The 27,284-nt window shown below is 36.8% G+C and overlaps 1 protein-coding gene across 1 annotated transcript in view; it reads right to left on the bottom strand.

Annotated features, from left to right (window-relative positions):
- Nucleotides 1-1,851: 1,851 nt before the first annotated feature.
- Nucleotides 1,852-27,284, bottom strand: part of igdcc4 (immunoglobulin superfamily, DCC subclass, member 4) — a 101,513-nt gene continuing 76,080 nt past the window's right edge. Inside the window, 20 exon segments of the mRNA XM_056247985.1 lie at nucleotides 1,852-3,316; nucleotides 4,278-4,406; nucleotides 4,700-4,922; nucleotides 9,264-9,366; nucleotides 11,969-12,103; nucleotides 12,216-12,386; nucleotides 13,686-13,813; nucleotides 14,377-14,560; nucleotides 14,649-14,747; nucleotides 15,252-15,473; nucleotides 16,741-16,905; nucleotides 18,525-18,662; nucleotides 19,677-19,841; nucleotides 21,925-21,936; nucleotides 21,939-22,199; nucleotides 22,202-22,271; nucleotides 22,273-22,334; nucleotides 22,568-22,664; nucleotides 22,666-22,721; nucleotides 24,321-24,452. Of these exon segments, the coding sequence (XP_056103960.1) occupies nucleotides 2,786-3,316; nucleotides 4,278-4,406; nucleotides 4,700-4,922; nucleotides 9,264-9,366; nucleotides 11,969-12,103; nucleotides 12,216-12,386; nucleotides 13,686-13,813; nucleotides 14,377-14,560; nucleotides 14,649-14,747; nucleotides 15,252-15,473; nucleotides 16,741-16,905; nucleotides 18,525-18,662; nucleotides 19,677-19,841; nucleotides 21,925-21,936; nucleotides 21,939-22,199; nucleotides 22,202-22,271; nucleotides 22,273-22,334; nucleotides 22,568-22,664; nucleotides 22,666-22,721; nucleotides 24,321-24,452 (3,083 nt within the window). The 3' untranslated portion in view covers nucleotides 1,852-2,785.

Below are 27,284 nucleotides of genomic sequence, written 5' to 3'. Positions count from 1 at the left end.
GAAAACACTGCTGCCAAACACGTGATCCAAACGTCCGAATCCTTTACACATGTAAATACAGTATATGTGCGTGTAGAAGGTATATCCGTGATTAAATTAACAAGCAGCAAATGAGGTATCTGAATTATAACTTATCCTGAAGGGCTTCTGAAAAATATCTGAGTGACAAGACATCCGCTGACCCTGGCGAAACCACAATGTCCTTATTTTTAGACAAAACAAGAGATCAATTCATTTCCCCTACACATTCCTAATGCTGTTGGTGGGATGAGCTAACACTATAATCTGATGTATAAGACTCGGGAGCAAAGCTAAGACAGTCAGTTTGACAACACTAACACATCAGAACAACAAAAAAAGCACAAGAATGATTAGTGTGGCAATGTAACCGTTTATGGAAATCGAAATTACCCTTTTTTGCAGTTTAAAGGGATCATTCACCCGAAAATTCAAATTCTTCTACCATTTAGCACACAAAAGAAGATATTTTGAACAATGAATGGAGATTTTTGTCCATACAAAGAAAATTGTATCTTTTTGAAGAAAGAAGCAAGTCATACAGGTTAACTTTGGAACGACATGAGGGTGTGTAAATGACAGAATTGTCATTTTTGGGTGAACTATTCTTTTAGCATGAAGCATATTTAACAAATACATTATAATCTCAGTAAAATCATCGACTAAAGCTACAGATCAAGTTGTTGTTGACTGGCCACTGTACATCTAGAATTGAGACAACTGACGGTATGTGAGATGCTTACTGTATGTTGTTAAAAAAGCAGCCAGAGTAATTCAGACATTCATCATCTTCATTTCCTACATGATCAGCCCTGAGTTTGGCCTGCTGTACATACAAAAACTGGAATGTTTAAAATACCATCTCAACCTAAAGTCTTGATCTAGCACCAAAGCACTATTCAGTGAAATGATTGAATGAGGAGTAAAATCAAATGACAGAGACTGACTAGACCGAGAGTTGTCGTTGACATTACGGGCAGTCCTGTCAATGACCTGAAGAAAGCAAGAGTTTGATGTTTCTCTTTCAATATAACAGCTTTAACATAAAATAAACTACTTTAAATAAGCATTAAAATGCATAAAAGGGAAGCGCAATAGATACGGATCCTGCTCTCAGCAGCAATGCATGATTTTGCATGGAGGACAAAGTTTATTTACAGTTCCAGATGAACCCTAAATGGTGACAGATGCGTGGCCAAAAGACAAAGAAAAAGGTACGGGACAAGACCTGCCTGAGAGATGGAGGCTGTTTCCTAGTTTGGCTGAAAATGTTCTTCTCAGACTCCCTGTGTAGAAGTTCCTGAGAAAAGGAAATGACTGGCATGTCAACAGGTAGATCTTATGGACACAAACCTTGAGGTCTCGAGTTAAACCGTGTGTTTAGCTTCCCATTGTTATTATATCCCTTACTTGAAGGGTATATTGCAAAACTGTTGTTATGATCAAATGATTTTTCTCTCATATCACAGGTCTACACAAGCGAATGACCACATGCTTGCACACAGGCTAATTACCAGAGACGAAAGTTTCAGTAACCGTTACACAAGAACACAGACAGAGTGAGAAGGGCAGTAGATTCTGCTATTATCCAAAGGCTATGAATCCGACGGCTTAAAAACCGCACATAAGTCGCCTTCTTAATTACACTTAAAATCACACCGAAAAATAATATAATCCTGTAAAGAAATGAGGTAGTGCTGTTGACTGAGAAAAACTTGGAGCATGAATCAGTGTGATGTGTCTTTACAAGTACACTCAAGAGTTGAAATGATACAAAATGTACACGAGTGTTCTTTTTGTATTGTTTTCCTTCATTTTTGTCATGTTTTTCTACATGTTTTTAATACAGCAATCATGTATATACAAATGCACCTTGAATTTGAGACTCCTGAGACGCTACGCTCCAGTCAGGGAATGTGGGTTTTTATTTGTATTGTATTCAGGTTTGTGTTTGCATGCATTTATGTGAAGATGTACCTTTGATCTGACCAAGTTAAAGGGACAGTTTACCCAAAAATGAAAATTCCAGACCTGTATGACTTCCTTCCCTCTGCAGAAAACAAAACAAGATATTTTAAAGACGTTTTTGTCCATGCACAGGTTCGGAACAACATGAGGGTGAGTAAATGATGACATTTTCATTGATGGGTTCACAATCCCTTTCAACTCGAATAGACAGTTACGCAATATCCACGTAGAACTGAGGAAGGTGCTATTTTTTTGTAATAACCATTTCGAAAGCACAGATCTATGTGTTTGTATGGCAACCCTGAGACAGCAGGAGGTTGTACTTTGTGGCAGGGTAATCTTCTCTGACAAGATGGGTCTCCACCCACTGGCACTGACCTCGGATCGATCCGTGACATCTGTCCCGTGAATGAGTTCTGTTTCCATATGCAGGGCTGATTTCAGGATCCTTCGACTTCACCTCAGAGTAAGAACACTGACCTCATGTGTGCATGTAAACATATAAACCAATTCAGCACATTCCATACATGCACACAAAGAGGAATTAAAGTGTGCCACTGATATGCCATAAAATGCATATCCATGGATGCTAGTGCTAAAAAAATATTCTATATGTACATACATATAAAATAATGGAACCAAAAGGTTGCAATAAAACAGCTGAGAGAGGAGGCAAGCGTGGCTATGAGAAAATATCAATTTCTCCAGCAGGAAGGTGCCACTCGTTGGTCTCCACTGTTGTCCTTCTCTGTCCCAGAACTTTAGGAACACCATTTATTACACTTCTCTTCCTTCCAGCTTAGGGGTACACATAGTTATGCGCCCCTGAGGTAAAATGGACAAGGCCAGAACTGGCTAAGGATGAGGGGGAAGTGGGGAGACCTGGTGAGGACAGAACCTTTCCTGTGGGGCACAGTCTGTGGGTCCCGTTCTCCAGGGTCTCTGCCTTTGACCGAAGGGGTTCGGACGAGTGGAAGCCATTAGTAAGCCCCACTCCTTGGTTTTTGGCACCACCCACTGTCGGCTGGCTAAGCTCACTCTCAAATGGTCCATTGTGATTGGACAGTACTTCAGAGATGTGAGTGCTGGGGGTTGGAGATGGAGATTGGGTCTCAATGTTGTCCTCGTTGTGAGCACAAGGTGGATGAGGGGTGGATGGAGTTGCCTTGTCTCCAGGAGAAGGGTGCTGGGAAGATGGAGACTCGAGACAGAGCTCCATGTCGCTTTGTGGAGCCTGGTCAACTGTTGTGTTAGACAGCTGTGAATGCACGATGACTTCAGCCTCCACCTGGTTCTTGCTGAGGGAATACAGCCTCTCCACATGCCCGCTCTGCAAATACAGCAACAATGCTAAAAACAGTCTTGCTGCTTAATATTTTTGTGAAAACCGTTATACATTTTTTAGGATTATTTGATGAATAGAAAGTTCAAAAGAACAGCATTTATTTAAAATATAAATCTTTGTCACCTTTGATCAATTTAATGCATCCTTGCTGAATTAAAGTATTAATTTCATTAAAAAAAATCTTACTGACCACAAACATTTGAACGGTAGTGTATCTAAAATTGTTTATATAAAACTTTGTGAGCTATTTTTAAATTGTCTATTTATCTTATACATTTTTATTTATTAATTTCCATAGTTTTTCCCAGTTTCTTACACCACGAATGCCACCTATTTGAGACACCATGACAATTTGAACGTAGTTCTAATTTTTTTCTTCAATAATTAATTGCACTAAATCGATGTGTTAAATTGACAGGGCTATAATAAACATTGAATTATGGGGTGGAAATTGCACATTGTGGAACATTACAAGCTGAAATGTTAATGAGTTTGTACACTACACTACTATTTCATAAAAAATTTTTTTTTTTTTTTTTGAAAAAAAGATTTTTTGAAATGTCAACAGGGAAATAAAACAATAATATGAGGAGGAAAGCTGGACAAAGGTGTAAATTCCTGCTGCGTATATCTCAGGATATTTGAGAAGGACAGTAATTGGTAAAAAGGTATGCAGACTTCAGCTTTCCATTTCAGGTGTCACATACTAATTAGCTGTGTGACTTCCCTACTGTCTGCTTAATGGTAATTACTTCTCTGTACATTTCCTGCTGCATGAGGCACAATCTATCAGCCCCCTCCCCCCTCACACACATTCATAAATGCACAAGCAGAAGGATAATGTGCATTTTATAAGATAAAGATCTGTTATGCGACTTCTGTATTACTGCCTGCCTTTAACACACACATAGATCAGCATATTTATATATATATTCCTTTAGCCCACCTTACTGTTCTCTGACGGTGGTCCCTCTAAAGCTCCATTGATGAGAGCCGAAGAATCCTCAGTTATAGTATCTCTGTATCTAGTGATCCTATTGGCCCAATTCCGACTAACGGATCCGTTCCAGGCTGACTGAGTTTGGAGCAGAAAGAAGAAACTGAAAGACTGAATATACTTGAAAGATCAAAACATTCTCCTGGATCAACACCTTATGTTGGGTTTGGAAGATTCCTATCAAAGAGAAACAGTCCTATCCCAACCATAAGCCAAACCTAATCTCATTAGGCGATATGAACCTCCTTCCAAGACCAACAAGGATGTTGCTCCAGGAACACGGGTTGAATGGTTCCATAGTACACTGTAATGTTGTACAGTAGGTGCTGGCACAGTTAACTACACTATATCACCATGTTGGCAATGCTCACCTTGGATTCTGAGAGGCCATCATCAGTCCCTGCTACATTACCCATTAGACTCTGTTCCTCACTGGGCTCTGTGAGGGGTCTGTTGGGGTCTTGTGCACTAGAGGGCATGAGGGTTTCCAGCTCATGGCAGTCACTGCAGTCAGGCGCAGCAGCAGGCACTGGACGGGCACCCTTCCTGTACTGAGGACTCAAAGAACTCGAGTCAAGTCCACCAGAGACATCCCTAACAATGGCAGAGAGAAAGATCATTCAAAATCACTTAACGTCTTTATTTATAAAGCTTAACTGAATGCAAGTGATTTACACTTTTATAAGACCTTAGCAAATGAATGCATCACTGAAGATATCCAAAAGTACATATATATATTTTTATGACCTGTTTGAAAGAATTTTGTAACATATATAGACATATAATGCGAGCTGTTACATAATGCTTTTAAGGTTTATAATTTTTTTAATAACCTTTACAAACAATTAAAAAGCCCTTCCTCATTACTTTTTAAAGAGATCTACTATGTAGCACCATTGACTCGGAAATACAAAAAGTTCAAAAATTGGTAGCACTTTACAATAAGGTTTCATTTGTTAAAATTAGTTAATGTATTAACTAACATAAACTAACAATGAGCAATACATTTGTTACAGTATTCATCTCTGTTAATGTTAGTTAACAAAAATACAGTTGTCCATTGTTAGTTCATGTTAGTTTACAGTGCATTAACTAATGTTAACAAACACAACTTGTGATTTTAATAAGGTATTAGTAAATGTTGAAATGAACATTAACAAAGATTAATAAATGCAGTAGAAGTGCAGTTAATTATTAGTTTGTTAACTAACTAAACCTTATTGTAAAGTGTTACCCAAAAGTTTTATGGGCTCAGTACACTTGTTATTAAAAAATAACACTTATTCAGCAGGGATGCATTTAACTGATCAAAAGTGACTTAAAAAGTAACAAAAAATATATGTCAAACAATACTGTTCTTTTGAACTTCTGAAAAATTGGTATCATGATTTCTTCACAAATAGTAGGCAGCACAAATGTTTTCAACATTGATAGTAATAAGAAATGTTTATTGAGCACCAAATCAGCACATTATGAGCGAAACACGAAACAAAGTGCAAGCACAAACAATACCAGACGAATGAAGAGTCCACAAGGAGGAACTTAAATACACAATGGTGATGAACTAATAACAAAGAGCTGTGTTAATTAATGAGTGTCCATGGAAACTAACGAATGGCGGGAAACTAGAACAAAGGAAACCGGAAACTGGAGATAAACTAAAAACTAAAAGTCCATGAAAGTGAAACTAACAGAACATAATTGTGACTGACGTAACATTTATAATATCATCAATAAAATAAGTTAGCAAATACATCTCGATTGTTAATGTTTTGAACAGTTTTTATATTTGAATTCATCAAATGTGAAACTGCTTGGTTGGTTTATAACACTTATTGTGGAATGATAATAGTGTATGATTATCAAACAAGGAACAGTGTATGCCTAACTGCTGCTTTGAAATTGACTTTAAAAATCAAACATTTCTTATTTATGTTTAAAGACATACACAATGTTCCTTATTTTCAGAAATGTAACCTGCCCTTTTTCTCCTTTCTTTTTATATACATTTACATGGTGAATATTAAAGAACCAGTCATTTTATCTAAAGAGCTTGGTCTCAATTTCACAGCTGGAGGTACCATTCTAAACCCCCAACCAAGAGTCTGATGAGTGCAAATTAACCCAGACTCACACAGCTTGTCAAATCTCCCACCATTAATGTCAGTGTATACTTATGTGAAAAATATACATTGAAATGTAAAGGTCACACGTGTATAATGGAGACACAATGTCCTATTCAGACTCTGTTAACCAATAATAATGACCACAAATCTCAGAAGAAGGTGAAATGAGTTTGGTTCTCTCATTCTTTAAATGCAAAGGCCCAGCAGACTCAATCTGCCTCTGTGGCTGTTCATTAGACCAGCAGAGCTCTAATAGAGCAAGAGCAATCAGCCATGACTCTCTGTCATTCAGCTCTCAATACTCCACATCTGCCACATCTGCTTCAGGCACACACACTGTGTGATTGAGTGTTGTTATTCACCCATGACTCATTCTAGTTTAAAGTAACATCCAAAAGGTCCTTGAAACTTTCCAAATTTGAATATAATTTGAGGAGGCTTTTCGCTGCAGCTCGATTGTCATTAAAATCGTTTGGGGAAAACAGATTTCTGCCTAAGCTGTAATTGTTGCAGCATTGTTCTTTGTTTATGGGGTAGTTCACCTAAAAAATGAAATATGTTTCAGTGTTTTTTAGTCCATACAATGAAAGTAAGTGGGCCCTAATTCTGTGATGAACAGTGATATTTTAGAACACTTTATTTATATACTATTACAGTATTTATATATTTTTTTAAAATATTTTTTATTTTAATTTAAGTTCAAGTTTCAGTAATTTTATTATGTGCTTTTTAGGGGTATAACAATATATCGTGTCACAATATATCGCAATACAAAAGAAAAACAATACGTATCATGGATAGTGACAATTTGTATTGTGTATAGTTCACCCAAAATGAAAATTACTGTGTGAGAATTTGTTTTAAGTTTACAGAGTTTTAGTGTCAGTACATTAAACTACTGTATAAATGTTGAATATAATGTATAATAATGCAATGGGGGAATATTTGTGGGTCCTGATAATGCCAAATGTCTGATGTTACAGTAAAAAGTGGCCTACATTATTTGGAATATATCTATAGTGCAAGCATATTCATCTAAAATAATTCTGTAAAATTCAATTCAAATTCAATTCAAATTCAAAATTCAATAAAATTTTCAGCTTCAGAATCATGAATATTTTTATTCTGGTGCCATCATTGTCCTGTGCTTTGGATTATCAGCACCAAGTCACCTTGTTAACGTTTTCCCATATGACTTGGAGTATCGCAATAATATCGTATCGTGAGTTCAGTATCGTGATATGCATCAAATCGTGACATGAGGGTATTGTTACCCCTAGTGCTTTTGTCATTTTTTATATTTCTATACAGCTTTATTTTTATTTTTTTGTAGTAATTTTAGTACTTTAACTTATCCAAACTCATTTCAGCTATTTATTGAAGGGATACTCTACCGTTTTTCATATTAAACTATGTTATTCCCTTAACTAAGACGAGTTGATGCATACCTCTCTCGTCTCAGTGCGTGCACTAAATCGCTCTGTCTTGCGGCGAAACTTTGTTAGCACTTAACTTAGCCCAGTTCATTCCATAGGATCCAAGCAGAGAAGCGACCAAACACCTCCACGTTTTCCCTATTTAAAGTCGGCATGAAACGGAACTTGAGATTGTCATTTTTTCCTTGTTGTGACGTATATCCGAGTGAAACGGCTACTGAAATTGGAAAAAAATGTAGGGCGTGGCTTGATTTCGTCCTTCGGGAATTGATTGGATCGTTGGAGGTTGGGCGTTGCAAACAAAATGGAGGCAGATTTGAATGCCAGTTTACATTCAGTTGTGGAGGATTTCTCTCCACTGGACTCCCCACCGTTACCCTCCCATGAAGGATTTTTTATTGAGGAGCCCAGGGACGAGAACGAGGACGAGCAGCTAAATTTTCAGGCAGGAATAAGCCCATATTTATACGAGCAGGTTCTCTGAGAGGCGGTGCACCGATAGCCGCACCCTCATCGGCTCACCCTCACGTGACCGAAAGAGAAGAGAGGTCGTTTCGAGGGGGGAGGGAAGGGTAATATTTGGGTGTATTTGATTAAAGATTATAAGGGTACATGAATTTTAAAAAAAGAATGAAGTGCAGTGCACAGATAAATCATTTATAATAAACACTACAATATTACATATTAAAAGAAGATTTGTCAAATTTGAATCCATGCCGACTTTAAATACAGTTACCCAAGCACTTGCTATGGTATTCCGCCATAAATTATAGTTATCCACTTTACACGCTTAGAAAAGCGCAACGTTTTATTTTGTGTCACCATTCTTGGTCGAGTTACACTACTCGTGTAACTGTATTTAAATAGGGAAAACGTGGAGGTGTTTAGTCGCTTCTCTGCTTGGATCCTATTGAATGAACTGGGCTAAGTTAAATGCTAACAAAGTGTCGCCGCAAGACAGAGCGATTTAGTGCACGCACTGAGACGAGAGAGGTATGTATCAACTCGTCTTAGTTAAGGGAATAACATAGTTTAATATACTTTAAGGCGACCTTTCTAATTGTTTTTCTAAATAAGTTTTTCATTTAATATACTGTAAAGAATTTATTTTATTTCAGCTCTATTTCAATGGCCAAAACCTTTTTAGTTAACAATTACAACACTGGCCCAGTGTTGTTTCAAACACCACTGACTTTCATTGTATGACAAAAGCAAAAGAAACATACAATATATTTTTTTGTTCGCAGAAAAAAGATTTAGAATGACGTGGGTAAATTATATAATTTTTTAACTTTGGGTGAACAATTTATAATCAACAGAGCTATCTAAACTGAAAGTGTTGTGGATCTTATAGAGTTTGGACAGGTGCGTACCGTGTTTTTCCGTTGCGGAAACTGACACACATGCAGAACAGGATGCAGAGCAGACCAAGACACACTCCAACTATGATACCAGTCACAGCATGGATATCCAGCTCTGTAGGAACGTGATAGAGCAAAAGAGAGAGGGGGGGAATCAGACAAAGAAAGAGAAAGGCAGAGGAGTTAAAAAAAAGAATGCATGATAGAAGTGTAGAAATCATTCATCAAGCAATTGTACATAATAAAACCATTACATAGTAATTCAATACAAACCATACTTAAGTATAATAATGAAATATTAATTATAAAACAATGTATTTTATAAATTATAAGTCATTATAGGACTGGTGTATGCAAGTCTGTGTGAATTTCTGTGGCCAACTCCCCACAGACGGAGTGTGTATATGAGGCTGGACTGAATCACTTCACACTCCCTGTGGGAGTGCTATTAATTGAGTGTCAGTGATGGGCAGAGGCAGATGGCAGTCCACACACACACACACACACACACACACACACGCGCACACACACACACGCACAGAGAGTGAGAGAGAAACTTAACTGCCATTATAAACAAGGGGTTTACATTGCCAAAGCAATAGCAAATATTACATACACATAATGACACATAAGCACAACTCAGTGATATTTTCAAAAGCTTCCATTTTCTGAGCAAATGTTCACATATAAGCCAAGTGTTCGAAGCAATTCTGTAGCTCAAAGACTACTGCAAGGTCATGGGTTTGATCAGATAAAACGTATACTCTGAATACAATGTAAGATTTATGTGTTGTATAAAAGCGTCTACCAAAGGCACAGGTGCAAATGTATAATGTAATTTAAACATTCAGAGGTTTCAACTAGTGATGAGAGAATGATTCTTTTATATTTCCACTGAAAATCTTTGTGGTAGTTTGCGAAATGGCTCACTCTCTCTCGTTTGCTCTCTAAAGTTCTATTTACACACACACACACAAAAGATCACTGAAAAAATAAAAAATAAATAAAAACAATGACTTGTGAACACTACTGTTCAAAAGTTTGGGGTTGGTAATATGTTTTAAAAGGCACTTATGCTCACACCAAGGCTGCATTTATTTGATAAAAAATAAAGTGAAAATTGAAATATTATGACAATTTAAAATAACTGTCTACTCTATTTGAATATATTTTAAAATGTATTCATTGTCAGTTGTGCTGTTTAATATTTAAGTGGAAACCATGAAACATATTTTTCAGTATACTTAAAAAAAACACCATTCATCTTTTGTAACATTATACATGTCTTTACTGTCACTTCAGATCAATGCAGTGTCGATTCTGATTAAAAGTATACAATTATTTTAAACAAAATCTTACTGACCCCAAACTTTTGAACAATAGTGTCCATTTACATGAGAGATAAAAGTTGACCTGGTGAATTTTTTTTTAATTGCAGGGCGGAACTTCCTTTAACTGATTTTGCATGGCTTATCGCTTTAAAAAGCTCATGAAAGGGTTTCATCGGATCAATAAATAAGATAAATAAATTAAAGGGCACCTATTATGGAATTTTGAAAATTACCTTTCATGTAGTGTGTAACATAGATCTAAGTGAACGAAAACGAAAAGTTTTAAATATGAAAGTTCACCGTATACAAAGTTATTGTCTCTCAAAAGTAAGAGTCAACTCTGAGTCGCTGAAATGAAACGATAGACGAATGATGCTTTTTCTCTATCTAGATGACGTCAACTTGACAAGTTATTTGAATAAGATACGCCCACTCATTGCGTGCGCAGACACCAGGGTAAACTTGAAAATATCATGTCGACAACAAGACGCTGTGTTCTGAAGTGCGAATGAAAAGCAACCTTCTTTCACTGCCCAGGGAGGAGCATTTGAAGGCTACAGTTCATATAAACAACTATACCACACAAGTATAGGCCGAACCTTGTGCTGTGTTCGCGTCATTTTAATGACGATTGCTTTACAAACATAAATGCTTTCAAGTGTGGATTCGCGAGCCGGTTGATACTGAAGGAAGGTTCAGTACCAATTTTATTTGGATCAGCTTCCTCCTCCGAATCACAACCTGTAAGGATTATTAATAATTGTTGCTTTTATGTGTTTTGTAGCATGCTCAATAAATATTTGTGTGTGTTGTGTAAGTTACGCTCAGTGCAGCTTCTAGGTCTCCAATGTCAATTTTTTTTTTTTATATATGTGAAATGTATGTCGTTGTTATTGGAGTTGTCATAAAGAATAGAGCAATACCTTGTAGTACTGCAGTGCTTTATCAATATGTTTATGCGTTGGGCTAACGCAAACAATAACTGATTGGGTCATCTGACCAATCACCGCAGATTAGCGTCACGCAAAGGAGGGGTTTGGAAAAATGAGTCGTTGAACGAATCATTTGGGAGTCGGTGAGCAAATCCGGTAATAATAAATGCATATTATAAGACAACAAAGGTGTTTTTTGTCATTGCATGCATGTAAAACTGTTGTTGGGGACTCCCAAAACAATATTAGGAACATTTGAAATGCTATAATAGGTGCCCTTTAAACTAGCTGACATAGTGTTACAATACTGGTTTTATTGATCTGTTGCTGCAAAGTATTTACTAAACCAAAACAAAATGGTGATCACAGAAACATAATATAAACCTTGAAAAATAACCTTAACACTCATACACTCACTAAATATTGTGAAAACAGTTTTACAAAACATACACACCATATTTCTTTGGCGGAGTATAGACATCCTTCACAGGTGAATATGGTCCCACCCCCATTTCAGTGCAGGCCCCCATCTTAAAATAATAACGAGTCCCACTCATCAGGCCCTGGACTTCTGCATTGGAGACAGAACCTGAGGGAAGAGAGTGAGACAGAGAGATATTTATAATAGAGGCAATAACAATTCTCATATGAAGTAACACACAATGTGCTTGTTGTGTGTGTGTGTGTGTGTTTAGGTTCACCATCATGTGTGAGGTTTATCCACAGGTGATCTGGGTGGCTGATGTTGCCAGTGTAGAAGATCCAGTAGGTCAAAATGACTCCATTTGGCTCCAGTGGAGGGTGCCAGCTAACCAGAACAGAGAATGAGTCCAGTGCACTCAACTGCATATCCACAGGAGGAGAGGAGGGTCCTACGATGAAAACACACGTTTAAACCTGACTCACAAAACAAATGAAAATAAAGAACCATAATAATTAGAAATGTTGATTATTATCTCCCAATCATTTTGAACTGAATTAGACACAATCTTCAAAATGCACATGCATATTATATAAAACCCATTTAGCCATTATTTCAGACTACTCATACTTAAAGTACTATGACATACCATGTAAATACTACGGTAATTACCAAAGTACAGTACTTTTTAAGAATACCATGGGACTATCAAGGTGTTTTTGGAACTTTTTTGAAGTGTACTCTGAATGCACTAATTTAACAATAAGATAGAAGATTTTCAGCAAATAACTTACATTTCAGTCTGTTTCAGTTAGTAGAGCTTCAGAAGACATACAGTATGCACACAAGTCACATGGAGTACTTTAATGGTGCTTTTTGATCATTTCTTTTTTTGGTTGACTAAAAATAACCATCCACTTTGATTATATGGAAAAGAGCAGCTTCCTCAGTTTGAACTCATTTTGCGTTCCACGTTAAAAAATAGATTTTGAATGACAGGAGCAAGTGTAAACAATGGTTTAAGTAAACTATCTTGTGTGCTAGCTGCTAATGCTACATAAATATCACAAACAAAAAGGCATTTTTTTTCTCTGGTAGAAAAAGTGTTTTCTAAGAAAAGCACATTTAAATGTTTGTGATGTTATAACAGTCATACATAGCATGTACAGTCTGTGAGTTTTAAGGAGATATAAGGAGTATAATTTCAGTTTTTTTTAGTTTTTTTTTAGAGGGAAAGGTCTCGTTTGAAGTGCCCACTCATTCTCCCCCCTCAAGGGTAGATAAAGCTCCTCAGTTAGTCTGACACTAAATCGCTGTGGCAACGTGCTCCTCCCTGCCATCACTTGGCTAGACTGACTGACAAGCTGAAAGACTCTTGGCCAACAAGAGGGGAAATTCCATCTGGGCTTTTAATTAAAGCCAATTATCTCCTTACGCCTCTCCCTATTAATCCCCTAACTGTTAACCTAACACAAACACACCGACTCACAATGACCCACACAATCACAGTATACTAACAGATACGCATTCATTCATCACTTCCTACTAAAAAAAAAAAAAAAAAAAAAACTACTCACACTTGTATACACACTATAATTAAAGCTCTCACTCACGCACGAACAGACACATGACAGTGTGAACTCTGCCAGATTCACTAGAAATGAAACTCATGTGTGAAAAGCTTATTTTGAGGGAAAATTGGTGAAATATTCAATGTATCATCTTCATATTCTAAAAGGGCTGTACTCACTGTCTGGAAGTGTGTATTCTTCCACTGTGCTGCTGAAGGGGCCACTCATATCAACTCCGTTAGACTGCACAGCGATTTCATAGCTAGTGAAGGGCTTCAGTGATCCCAGTAAAATCTCCTGAGAAGAGCTGAAAGACAGTGAAGAAAACTATTTAGAGAGAAGTGTGGCTGATATAATGTCTCACACACAACAATTCAAAAGTTTGAGTTCAGTAAGATCGTTTTCTCACCATAGCTGCATTTATTTGATTAAAAACACATTAAAGACAGTAATTTTGTGAATTTAAAATGTAATTTATTTTTGTGGTGCAAAGCTGTATATATATATACATATAAGTGATATATATATATATATATATATATATATATATATATATATACACATAAGTGATATAAACACACTGAATATATATCATATAGAGGAGAATGATGCAATATTTACTTAAAATTCATAAAAAATGTAATTCAATTAATTAAATAAAAAAGACAAATTTTTCATTTATTTACTTTTGGTAGATTTTAAAACCGATGCCCGTCTCTAAATGGCCGAATATTGGCAAATAATTGCTGGATGAAAGAGTGTGTAAGAAAGAAGCATGTAAGAAAAAAGTAAGGATATGTGCCTCTGTTTCACAATGATTGTTTATAATCTGACTATACATAAATATTTTTGTGTGTATGCATGGTAGACCTGGTATAGTATGAGACCAGCGATGCATTGCGTATTCCTGCGGGGCTGCAGCGTATTGTGTAGTTGATGATTCGCACATTGCTGAAGTGCGGTTTCTCCCAGCGGAGCCAGATAGAGGTGGAACTGTTCGCACGAGCTCTGACGCTGATGGGCGGCAATGGAGGGTGAGAGATTGTTTTCCGCACTAAGAAAATGATACACACACAAATGTACTCAGATTTGAATCTACAGGATTTTATCTATCATTGTCTTCTCATCATAACCAAACGCACCATGTGTGAGCTTCTCTGTTCTGCCCTTCCATACAGCAGGATAACCCTCAGTCTGTTTATTAAACGCCCAAACCTTCACCTCGTACAGCCGATCAGGAGCTGAAACAACACAATCTCAAATGGTCATATTGTAAAGCATTTTGCATACTTTGCATTCATGCAGGTTAGACCTGTGTTATTTTAGTATTATTGATATACTATTATAGTTTTTATTCATATTTTTCATTTTAGTTAAAGGTTTAGTAATTTTGACATTTTTTTTGTCTATATAATTTTTTATTCATTTTCAGTTCTTTTTAGTTCAGAAATGTTGCTTTAGAAACCAGCTGAAATCAAATAAGTTTATGTTTTTATATATATTATTTTATTTCAGTTAACATTTATTTTATTTCATGCAACAAAAAATTCCTCATGGTTTTAGTTTCAATTAACTTGATAACTTTTATAACTGCTGATAGTGACAGAAAATCAGTACCACGAACACAGTCCCTGCATTTGGAAAATATGCGCAGCTTTGTAAAAGTGTCTATTATATAATATTAAATTATATTTTTATGTGAGAGTATAGCATAGTTGTGAATAAAGTTACCGCTCAACTCTCACCAAGGCCTGTGACCTCATGGTGTTTAACTCTCTTCCTCAGTTTGATCTGCTGAATCCTCTCATTGATCACAGGCTTCTCCTCATTGGTCAGCTCCTCTCCATCCACCTCCCTCCAGGAAAGCTTGTAGCCCGTTATCTGAGTGTGATTGGGTGGTGGTTGCCATGTGACATGGAGGGAAAGCATTTTGGCTCTCACTTTGAGCTCAGTGGGAGCAAAGAGCACTGGGGAAAACAACAGAGGGAGTTAGTGAGAACAGCGATGTGTATTTTGTGTGCACACTAGCAGGGCTTGTACATAAGCAGAGGCACCTCCAGGACATTCTTTATGGGGGACACTGAAATTGCAAACAAATTAAACTTGAATTTTAAACAACCAAAAAGAAGCCTACAAGCTTATCCTACTGCCACAATTCATTTTTTTTCTCATTTTAGCTTTAAGAAGGGCCAATAGGGAAACAAAACAAAAGCAAATAATCCTGGTTAAATATAATTGACATGATCTAATTTTGTGAGACAAAATGAAGACAATATTGGTTGATGACAAAATGGCTATGGATTGAACAGAAGATATACAGATTCATCACACCAGATTTTATGCTAATAATTTATCATTACATCTGTCATTCAAAAGATGGATGATTTAAATTTTTTTTTATATATTCAGCAAAGACACATTAAAGTAAGACATTTATAATGTTACGAACATTTATATCTTAAATAAATACTGTTCTTTTGAACTCTCTATTAATCCTTAAAAATGTATCATGTTTTCCACAAAAAAATATTAAGCAGGACAACTGTGATTATACAACACTGATAATAATAAGAAATGTTTTTGAGCACCACATCATCATATTAGAATGATTTCTGAAGGATCGTGTGACACTGAAGACTTGAGTAATGTTGAAAATTCAGCTTTGACATCACAGGAATAAATTACACTTTAAAATATATTAAAATAGAAAACAGTTATTTTAATTTGTAATCATATTTCACAATTTTACTGTGTTTGCTGTATTTCTGATCAGAAAAAAATTAGCCATTAGCCTTTGTGAGCATAAGCCAAACCTAAACTTTGAACAGTAGTGTATGTAAAACCTTGTATTTAACTATAGATTTGAACATTGTACCAGATCAGAAAAGATCTAAACCGCACACAAAACAATTACTAGGGAAATAAAGCATGTGGTGACACATCAAGTTCAAAATATTCCAATCATGAACACTAATTAAAGTATTTGGCCCATGTCTGATAAGACATGTAGACATTACATTCACTATTTAGTCTTAAGGTAACCAAAAATGTATACATCTTGGTGACTGTGAGACTAATGGAGTGGTCAATGTTGTTTTAGGGGGATCCATGGCCCCCCGGCCACCCCTTGGAGGCGCCACTGCATACAAGTTTAACCATGAGTTAGTTGAATCTGGTATCTATGTATGTGCATATAGTGCATTTGCGTACGAGAGCATTTTTATGTTTACTCACCCTGAGTAAGGTTTGGTGTGTGATGCGAGGCCCACTCAGAAGGCTGACTGAACCCAGCTCGTGTTCCCGCCGCAATCCGGAGCTGGTACGTTTGATTTGGTTTCAGATCCCTTAGAGTCACCTGTGTCTCATTCCCACCCACTTCCACAGAGTATATGCGATCCACTGCAGGGCACACATACGAACATGTGCCAGAAAATAAGTATTCCAGTGGAAATCATTTCTGCAGCTGGCTGATAAAAAAGCATGAACAATGGATGTCTGAATTGACTTTGGTTCTGTCTCTCATTCTGAGTCACAGGCCATCAGACCGAATCTGTCTTTTGTTCCACCTTTATTACTGCTCATTAAGCATCCAGAGCTCTAATAGAGCAGAGGCAATCAGCCATGCCTTTGTCATTCAGCTCAAAATACCCCAGACATGCATGCTGCCCTCCTAGTGACTGCCGATAAATGCACAAAGCTACAGATTCAGCAGCCAATATGAATTTATCAACATGTGTCAAGGCAAAACCTCACACACACTACAGTAGATTGTGTACTTCATGGTTTTTGAGCAAAGCTTTGATCATGTTGAAATAAGACATTTCTACTCACTCTACATGATTTCAACATGATCAAAGCTTTGCTCGAAAACCATGCAGTACACAATCTATTACATGCCTTCTGTAGTCTGATTGTAAACACAGGTAATCACTTTTATATTATTAGTAATATTTTAAGATAAACACTTACTAGATTGAAGCTACTAGGTTTCCTTGATCCATACATTTTTTGTTGTTGTTGAAAAATCATGTTAAAATGTGAGTATCAAATGATAAATCAAGCTTTTGAGAAACATTTACTGTATTTGTACTTTATCTCTCAAACATCATTGGATTGCATAATATGTTTTGCACCAGTTACGTTATGTGTATTTGTCCTTGTGTCTTTATAATATCTGTGTATGCTTTTTGATGCTTTCTTTGAGTTTCAGATCAGGTAATTGGATGATCAGCTGGCGGTCCTTTTAAAAACTCCTCTTCCGTTTGACAGAGGGAACTGTTTTTGATGAGCGTAGTTAGGTAAGCTTTATTGTAGTTCATTTTCTTTTATTTGTATTAGGTTAATTACGTTGCTGTTTAATTTCATTAGATTGGGTTTTGTTTGTTATTTTGGCCCTTGGGTCTCTCTGACGAGAATACCACTCTATTGATTTATTTCTCTATTCATTTTTGTTTTGTTAATGAACTATACTTTATTGTTATATTATTTTCGTTTGGGCCATGGGTCCTTCTAACGAATTCTAACTGATTTATTGTTATTAACTTTTGTGATTCACAATAAATTTAAATTATTATTTATTGTATTCGCCTTCTTTGGTATTTGTCCTTCGGGTTCTTTTGATCCGACGGCCTGCTGGAAGCCTGTCGTATCTTTTTACTTTAATTTATTGCGTCTTACCCCTAGCAGACGTAATAGCCCCCCACAATTAAAACTACAGAGCTTTGGTCATAAAACTAAGCATTAATGACAACTGATGTTTATGCATTTTATGCAAGTAGTCTGCTATACTGTTAAAAAAAGATCTCATTGATTTACATTACAAGTTATGAATATCATCTTACTTTTTAGCCATATAAATCAAATTGCATATTTTTGTTCAGTTTGGGCCTCTGAGGAGGGAAAAAACACAAAAACGCAAACTTTTTCTTTAAAAAACAAACAAACATTTTGTCAAAAGGTTCAATAAACCTTTCCAGGGCTAACAACACCACAGGGGTTAGTAGGTGGCGCTGTCTTACCCTGCTCCAGCGCTCTGTAGTCAATGCGGTAGCGTGTGATGGCTCCACGGCTCAGCTGTGAGGAGAGGGGCAGCCACATGACTCTCATGTCAGTGGGAGATGTGCTCAGCAGGGACAGCTGCGGTGAAGCGCTGGGAACTGCAGAGAACAAAAAGCAAATATAGATTTACAAAACAGTAGTTGTCTCAAATGACAAACTATACACCATGCACAAATACTATGCACTACAGCGTCTAGTGTATTCATTTTATACGGTTATTTTGTCATCCAGCATCGGAGTCTAATAGCCCCTCCCCTCCTATTGTAACACTGAAAAATTTCAATAAAGCATTTTCTGTAAAGCTACATTGAAACAATACGAGTTGTGAAAAGCACTATACAAATACACTCAAATGAAAATTCCATTATGTAAGGAAGGCTGCAACAGTGCATGAAGTTTCCATAGTTCCACACTTTGTTTTTTCAGTTAAATAAGTACATCATCCGGGCATTTGAAGTGCACTTCTTCTTGTTGCAATTTTCAGTGTGAACACAGTACTCACACTATTTATACTACAAAATGGCAAAGAATAGTGCATAAGTTGCAAAAAAAATAAAAATCATACTTCTTCTGGTTAATTAGTCACAATGTAAATGGTCAAGTCTAGCATATTGCATACAGCATTATACATAGTATGTAGAAGTTATATGTGGTAGTAAGTTGTAATTCCATGCATGCAGAAAACGTGCATATTATGCACAGTATAGACCTTATGTAGCCCCGCCCCTTTTCAGCGCTGTGCTCGTTGTCTTTTGTCTTCCGGTCTGTATTTTCACAGCGATCTTACGTATTTATGAATGAACGGCTCGTTTTAAAATCTTTCCGGTCTACTGACATTTGTTACGACATCTGCTTTAAACATTACAATCCTCATGATAACTTTCGTTAACTTTACATTAAATAAATCTTCTTCACCAGCTAATTACTCCTGGACAGCAATGCCATATAAATATACAGAGCGACCCCAAAAACGTAAGTTCAAAGACAATATTCTAAAGATGGCTGCACACTTGTTTCTCTAGTGCATAAGGTCTATACATATCCACTTTTAAATGTGTCAACATTCATTATCACATTGAAAACCTGACCTCTCCCCATTAGTCAGTGCTCACCATCCTCTAGCATCTCCACAGTAACGGGCTGTGACGGGCGGCTGGCCCCCATGGGCGAGTAGGCCACTACATAGAAGGTGTAGGCTGTGTGAGGGAGCAGCTCCTTTACATGCAGCTCTGTGGTGTCGTTATTCACCGCAAACTGATACTCCATGTTGTCTGAGCCTATAAACACACAATTTATAGAACACAGAAATAGTACATTTGCTTCTTTTTTTTTTTAAATTGATCTGAGCCAAAATATTTGTTTTTTTTCTTAGTCTTTTGGGAATGAGTTTCTAAATGAGGAGAAGAGTGACCCCATCAATAACAGCCGGAGCTAACATTACTTATGGCTTGTGGTTCTGTGCAGCAGCGATCTATGAAGTGGATTGGCTTCTGCAAAGTAATGAGACAGGATTTTTCTCTGTGGACTGATCCACTTAAGCTGGCTACACTCAGTGTAATGAGAAACACGGCAGGGTCAAACAGGGACACCAGTAACAAAATAGGAAAGAGCTCAAAGTTCAGGAAAAGAACAAGATCATATTTTCCAAATCTTGTTCTAATGTGTTATTTTAGTATTATTTATATACTATTGTAGTATTTATTCATATTTTGATTTAAACTTTTAATATTTTTAGTTTTCGTTTCATTCTAATTTGTTTTAGTAATTGTGTTATGTGCTTTTGTCAATTTTATTATTTCGGGGTTTTTTCACTTTATTTCAATTAAAGAGGATAATTGTTAATAGTTTTAGTTAAGAATAATGGGATGGGAACCAAGAACCAGTTCTCTGGGTTTTTTTAATGTGAACTGAATATTTTAGAACAGATAAAGCATTCCAGCATTATTTATTAAGCAGCACTACATCGCCACTACTGAAAGTACAGTATAACCCAACCAGTGTCCTTTGATTACAGAACAGCTGGTTCTTTTCATACAGGTTACAACTAACTGTCAGACTTACTGTAAATTAATGTAATTATTGACTGTTTGAAAAAGTCTAGATAAAGATAATCGTTATGCATTGTCAGTAGTATTTTATAAATATTAATCAATGAAAGATGATACCACATTTTTGTTTAGTACTTATGCGGTCCATATAAGCCGCGAATCCTCTGCATACCCAAGCCTTTCGTGGACTCGCTAATTAGTATTAACACTATAAATTACTATAAATTCCCTTGTTTGAGGTGTACCATAAAGCTTACATGATAAAAATGTTTGTAATAACTGTCTGTCATATTTATTTTCCCAATGACGGTAATTTTCTTTAATTTTCTCTGCCAGTTAATGGAGGGTTTCGGGTAAGCGGATCCACAGCAGCTTTGGAGTCTACACGCTCTGTTATGTATCCTCATCATTGTCCCACGTTCTCATTGGTTTGCAAATGGGGGATTTCATGCGCAGGAAAAGCCGTTCCGCTCGCCCAAGTAAGAAAATGTGCTGTTGCTGCCAGATCTCGGTCAACGAAAATCATATTGTATTTTGATAGAAAGCTATCAAACTGAACTAGACTAAATCAACTGAAAAAAGTCATAACTGAAACTATTTTCATAGTATTTCCTTTTTTCCATATAGGGAAATGTATTTTTTTACGAAAACTGTTTATAAACTGTTAAAGACATACCTACTGCAACTATCCGAGGTTGTAAATAGTCTATGCTTTTTTTTTGTTTTGTTATTGCAACCATTTATTTCAACTTGTTTTTTAAGAATACTTTAAGAAATAGTATTTTTATTATTATAATTATATTTACTATAATTATATTTGACTTTTTACTTTAGTAGGCAACTAATATTTTTACATTATACTTTTTTAAAATTCTTAATAAAAAAATAAAAAAACACTTCCAGCATACATTTAAATTGACACCTGCCATGGTGTTTCTTATTTGTCATCTCTGATATAGATGTGTGTCCTAAGCTGAAGCACCGTACCATATAAAGGTGAGTTTGTAGTTCAATTGTGACGGCATATCCATCTCAACAGGTAAAATACAGGCTACTTTTTTAATAAAAGCTCCAACATTTTAGGAATACTTTTAGCAGTGTTGCTATGTGTCATGAGAGTAAGCAACTGAGCAGCTGTTAAGAAAAATGTGTTTCACAAACTTAGCACTCTCTCTCTCTCTCTCTCTCTCTCTCTCTCTCTCTCTCTCTCTCTCTCTTCTCTCTCTCTCTCTCTCTCTCTCTCTCTCTCTCTCTCTCTCTCTCTCTCTCATCTCTCTCTCTCTCTCTCTCTCTCTCTCTCTCTCTCTCTCACCTGCTGTGCGTTGTAGTGTACTGAGAAGCCGATGATCTGGTCACTATTGTGTTCAGGTGGGTCCCAGGTGAGCAGTGCTGAAGTGCTGGAGTGGGGTGTGGCCGACACATCACGAGGAGGGCTTGGCAGCCCCTCCCTCACGATGACGGACAGCTTGGCAGTGGCACAGGCGGTGCCCAGGCTGTTGGCAGCAATACACTGGTAGTATCCCGCATCGTCCAGCCGCAGCTGGTTGATGAGAAGAACTCCAGGGTTCTGAGTCTTAACTCGGGCATAGACTGGACCGGTTCTCCATTCTTGAGCCAGCGCAGAGCAGGGGGAGGGTCACCAGAACTATTACACACAAACCCGAGCCGTATTCCCCCGGGACAGGGACACTGCCTCTGGGGGCTGGAGGATGACTGGTGGAGCTGGGCAGAATAAGAGTGGGGGGAAAAATACAGTGAGAACAACACAGTTCAGTTTATTCACATTAAAGCATTAGGTAAAATCAACTAACATTTATTAATGTAGGTTAATGTTAATACAAATACTATTTTTCATTGCATTATCTACAATCCCTCAGTAATGTATCCTGTATTCATTCAGAATATGCAGGATCTATTAAAAGAAAACACACACACACACACACACACACAATTACCCAGTACTCGAAGTTCAGCAGGAGATGAGATGAAATCTCTGGTCTTGGGTTTGTTGGCACGACACACATACACTCCAGCATGGTGACTGCGGGTGTCCAGGAATCACTAGGTTGGTTGCCAGGACAACCACATCAGTAGCTATAGGCTTCCCATCTATGCATCCCAGAGGAGTGGTTGTGTAAAAAGAATGCAAAATGTATAAACAAAAAAATTTACAAAATTAAAAGACAAAGGGAAATAAATCAATCAAGAAAGCATCAAGACATTGACAATTTCTTCAAGTATGTCCATAGAAGAAATAGGCACCCTTGAAAAGCCGTGCGTTGGTAGTGTACTGAGAAGCTGATAATATGGTATTCAAGTCTTTTGTACACTTTTAACAAAATGACAAGTTGTTGAAGGAGTAGTTCAGCCAATAAATTAAAATTCTGTCATCTACTCACCCTCACGTTGTTCCAAACACAATACAATTCAATTTATTGGGGGCCGAAGAAGGTTTAGTTTCAATAAAGGACGCAAAAGCACCATAAAAGTATAAAAATTAAATTTTCTAAATTTTCCTTTTGTGATCCATGGCAGAAAGAAAGTACGTGTCTGTGTGTGTCTGGAACAACATGAGGGTCCAAAAATCACAGATGTTTCATTTTGAGTGAACTATCCCTTTAAGCTGTTAAGAAAAATGTGTATCACAAACTCTGCTTTGCATCCCATACTGGTGTGCAGTGAGCAATGTGAACAGACAGAGGTCAGTACAGCACTGGAGGAGGAACGGCATGCATTAACGATTCTTAGACACTGACTGTCTGCGGCTGCCATATTAGCACTCAAACAAAGAAAAAAAAAAGACACCTTCTGCAATTTACAACATCTTGTTAATTTTTTATGAAACCTAATGAGAATAATGCTCTCAGCTATAAAGCCACTGTGGAGGAAAGAGGACAAAATGAGGTCTGTAGTGAACCTGGATGGAAGCAGTAACAGTGAGGGTGATGGGTGGGGGGGTAGTTGGGGTGTCTGCTGCAGCAGAGACACGTTTCTATAAAGCAAACATATAAGCTCACTCTATAAATCACAGATATGTGGGGTTCATTTTCATAGTTTTATGTAGACACTCCAAGTTCACAGTGGACAACAATTTGGTCATTCAGCTGACACTTTTATTCAAAACAACAATGCACTTATTTTCTCCCAATCAACCAGGGGTTTAAGGGCACAGCAATGATTGTTTAAGGATTTTTTACCAGGTTTTGGACCTACCAGGCTCTCCTACTTCAAACTGCCTGACCCGGTTAGTTTTGGGTCCTCTAGCCAAACCGAGCCCAAAAGGAATTCATGAAAAAAATGAATTATATATTTTAATGGTTACACTTTATTTTAATAGTCCACTTTAGACATTCTTCTAAGTGACTTTGCATCTACATGTAAACTACCAATCATTAGAGTATTAGTAGACTGTTAACACTTTATTTTGATGCTCCCCCAACAGACATTCTACCGACTATAAGTAACTTTGCAACTACATGTCAACTTATTCTACTAACTCTAACCATAACCTAACAGTCTACTAACACTCTAATGAGAGTTAGTTGACATGTAGTTGTAAAGTATCTTACAGTTAGTAGAATGTTTAAAGTGGACAATTGAAATAAAATGTAACCATTTTAATAAATAACTAAATGTATTATACATATAAAATTGCACACACATACGATATGGATGCATGCGTGTAATATATTTGTGTTTGCGTCTTACCCTGTCTGCTCCATGACACGAAGGGTTTGGGCTCACCCTGAGCCATGCACTCCATCACAGCTGGACGACCCATGACCACTGTAGAGTTCCGCGGTGGAGCCACAATCACCACCTCACTCTCCTGAGACAGACCTACAGATGTCAGACACAGACTATGAGTGTGTGTACATGATAGAGCCTTCACCATCAGGCACAGTGGTTTGCTTGAGTGAAAGTAGCACTAGGTGAAGCAAGTACCCCAACAGAGGATTCCGTTTCCTCTTCTGCTCACAAGAAGTGAGAGAGACAGAGATACACCGAGATACGTAGGAGAGGAGGAAAGAGTAATGAAACGGAGAGAGGCAAACTTTGAAGCCAAAGAAAATTGGTGTCATTTTTTCTGGGGTTGCAGCTCTCATTTATAAATAAAATATAAATAATACATAAAACAAATTATACTTTAATTTAACAAGGATGCACTAAATCGAACAAATTTACTGTAAAGGGATTTGTAATGTAACAAAAGATTTCTATTTTAAATAAACGCTGTTCTTTTAAACATTCTATACATAAAAGAATCATGAAAACAATGTAGCACAGTTTCCACAACAATTATTAGGCAGCGCAACTGTTTTCAACATTGATAATAAGAAACGTTTCTTGAACACAAAATCTGCATATTACAATGATTTCTGAAAAATCATGTGACTGAAGACTGGAGTAATGTTGCTAAAAATTCAGCTTTGCAATTACAGGAATAAATTAAATTTTGAAATAAAGACAGTTATTTAAAATTGTAATAATATTTCACCATTACACTGTTTCACTGTATTTTGATAATCAGCATAAAAGACTCCTTTCACACCAGACCTTTGAATGGTAGTGTGCGTGTTATGCTGTGTATGTATTGATATATATACAGTATTGTATATATTTAGTTTTGTAAAGCACATTAGTTTAACTTTGTATTAAATATGCTCTATAAATAAAGTTAGACTTGACTATAAATGATACATTCAGTGGTAAAGGCCCTGTTCCTGTGGCACCCAGATCATAATGAAGTAAAACATAAGCGTGCAGCTATGGATACGGTATGACGGTCATAAATTAATCCCTCTGATTACATACAGAAGCAATCACATATGCATGAGAGCCCAGGGATTTAAAATGGGTCAGATTTCTGTCTGAGGCTACAGGCTGCACCGTGTAAAAGCAGTTTACAGTGGACATGCGCCTGTTATTAATGATAATAATAATAATAAAGATAAAGTGAGTATTCAAGATAAAGTGAGTGTGTAACAAAACATACAGTGTCAAGCAGAATTCTGATGAGCCAAACTACTGCCTCACATCTCAACGTGCGAATCAAACACACTCTCACAATGACTGTTTCTGTGTACTTGAGCTGTCTGGTCTCAGGGGCAAAAAATGCTTTGCATTCACAGAGCAAAACTATGATTACCTCAAGGTGAAGATTGCTCTCTTTCAATTTGTCTTTCTCTCGTTATTCAATTCAGCATGGTTTTATTGGCAAGACTATAAATATTAAATACTGGCAAAGCTGAGGATATGTGCAAAAAAGAACAACATATTAATAACTTAAAGGGTTATTTCATCAAAAATATCTTAATTTGTGTTCCGAAGATGAACGAAGGTCTTACGGGTTTGCAAAAGACATGAGGGTGAGTAATTAATTACAGAAATGTCATTTTTGGGTGAAATAACCCTTTAAGTTAGACAACACAAAGAACAACGACTGAAGTGTTTATGTAACATTGAAGACCATTAGCATTACATAAGATGTCTACATACACACAGACACACACAGGGTCACCATGGTGAAAAAAAAGGTACAGATAACATACTGGGATGATACAGTTTATACATATTTAGCCACATGCTAAAACGTATCTGGCAGCCAGTGTTGCTGTACGTCCATCGCTAAGAATTAGTTTTTGTCATGCTTGAAAAGCTGCTTATTGGGGTTCTTCAATTCTTTGCTCATTTTGTTTCTTTCTCTTTCTCTCATTTGGCATCAAATTCATTTTTTGATTGGCATTTTGACATACTTAGTTTAATGCATATTGGCAAAAATAATAATAATAATAATAATAATAATTGATGGATGGATGGATATTCCATCTGTCTTATTTTATCTCTAAAGGTCCATTGTTAGTAGTTTAGCAATGTATTAAGAACAGCTCACACAGAAGCCACTTCCAAACCAAGCAGCTTTCTGTTAGTCAACTGACTTGAACTCAGAGCAAAATTTGCACAGGGAAATCTTTGGCCCTCACAAGAAGTTACAGATTGTGTGAATTCCTACTGAAATGACTTCAACAAAACAATGATTTCAAAACTTAACTCTACCCCCTCGTCTCTGTCATTCTATTTCTCTCATTCTATTACTCCTCCTTGTATTGTTCTCTTTCTTTCCCTCAATCTCTCCTTAATTTTTCTCATTCTATCTGTCAGACTCAGACACATTCCACATGACATTTAATTTTGTTCCAAAAAGAGAGAGAAGAAGCTGAAGCAGTTAGATGAATGTGGAACAATTAGAAAGATGGCTTGAAAGATGAACGTGTGAGATGGAAACACACACAGAAAATCATTAAGGTCTCTGGCTGATAACACAAGCATAATGGAAATGAGCAAAGGTCAGCATGGAGATATAAGTACTGACTTCATAGCATTACCAATCCGTCTCCCTCGTCTTCCCACACTCTCTTTTATTTCATTTAGTTCTTTATCTCTCTAGCCTTCTCTGTCTTTGTTCCTCATCTCATTCCTCTCTTCCATCCCTCCTTTTGCCCACTCCATTTCATCAGCCGAGCAGCCTTAAGGACAGCAGGAAATCAATTCTGCCTGCAACACAGACCACCTCTGCAGAGGGCACTTAAACACACACACACACACACACACACACAAAACTGAAAGGGCCACTGCAGATATTGAAACTTTACTTCAAATAAGACAACTCAA

The sequence above is a fragment of the Rhinichthys klamathensis genome, unplaced genomic scaffold (genome assembly GCF_029890125.1).
Source record: "Rhinichthys klamathensis goyatoka isolate OS25496 unplaced genomic scaffold, OSU_Roscu_1.1 h1tg000051l_1, whole genome shotgun sequence".
Lineage (NCBI taxonomy): Eukaryota > Metazoa > Chordata > Actinopteri > Cypriniformes > Leuciscidae > Rhinichthys > Rhinichthys klamathensis.
The sequence above is the reverse complement of the archived record's forward strand: the minus strand, read 5'-3'. Positions and strand labels throughout refer to the sequence as shown.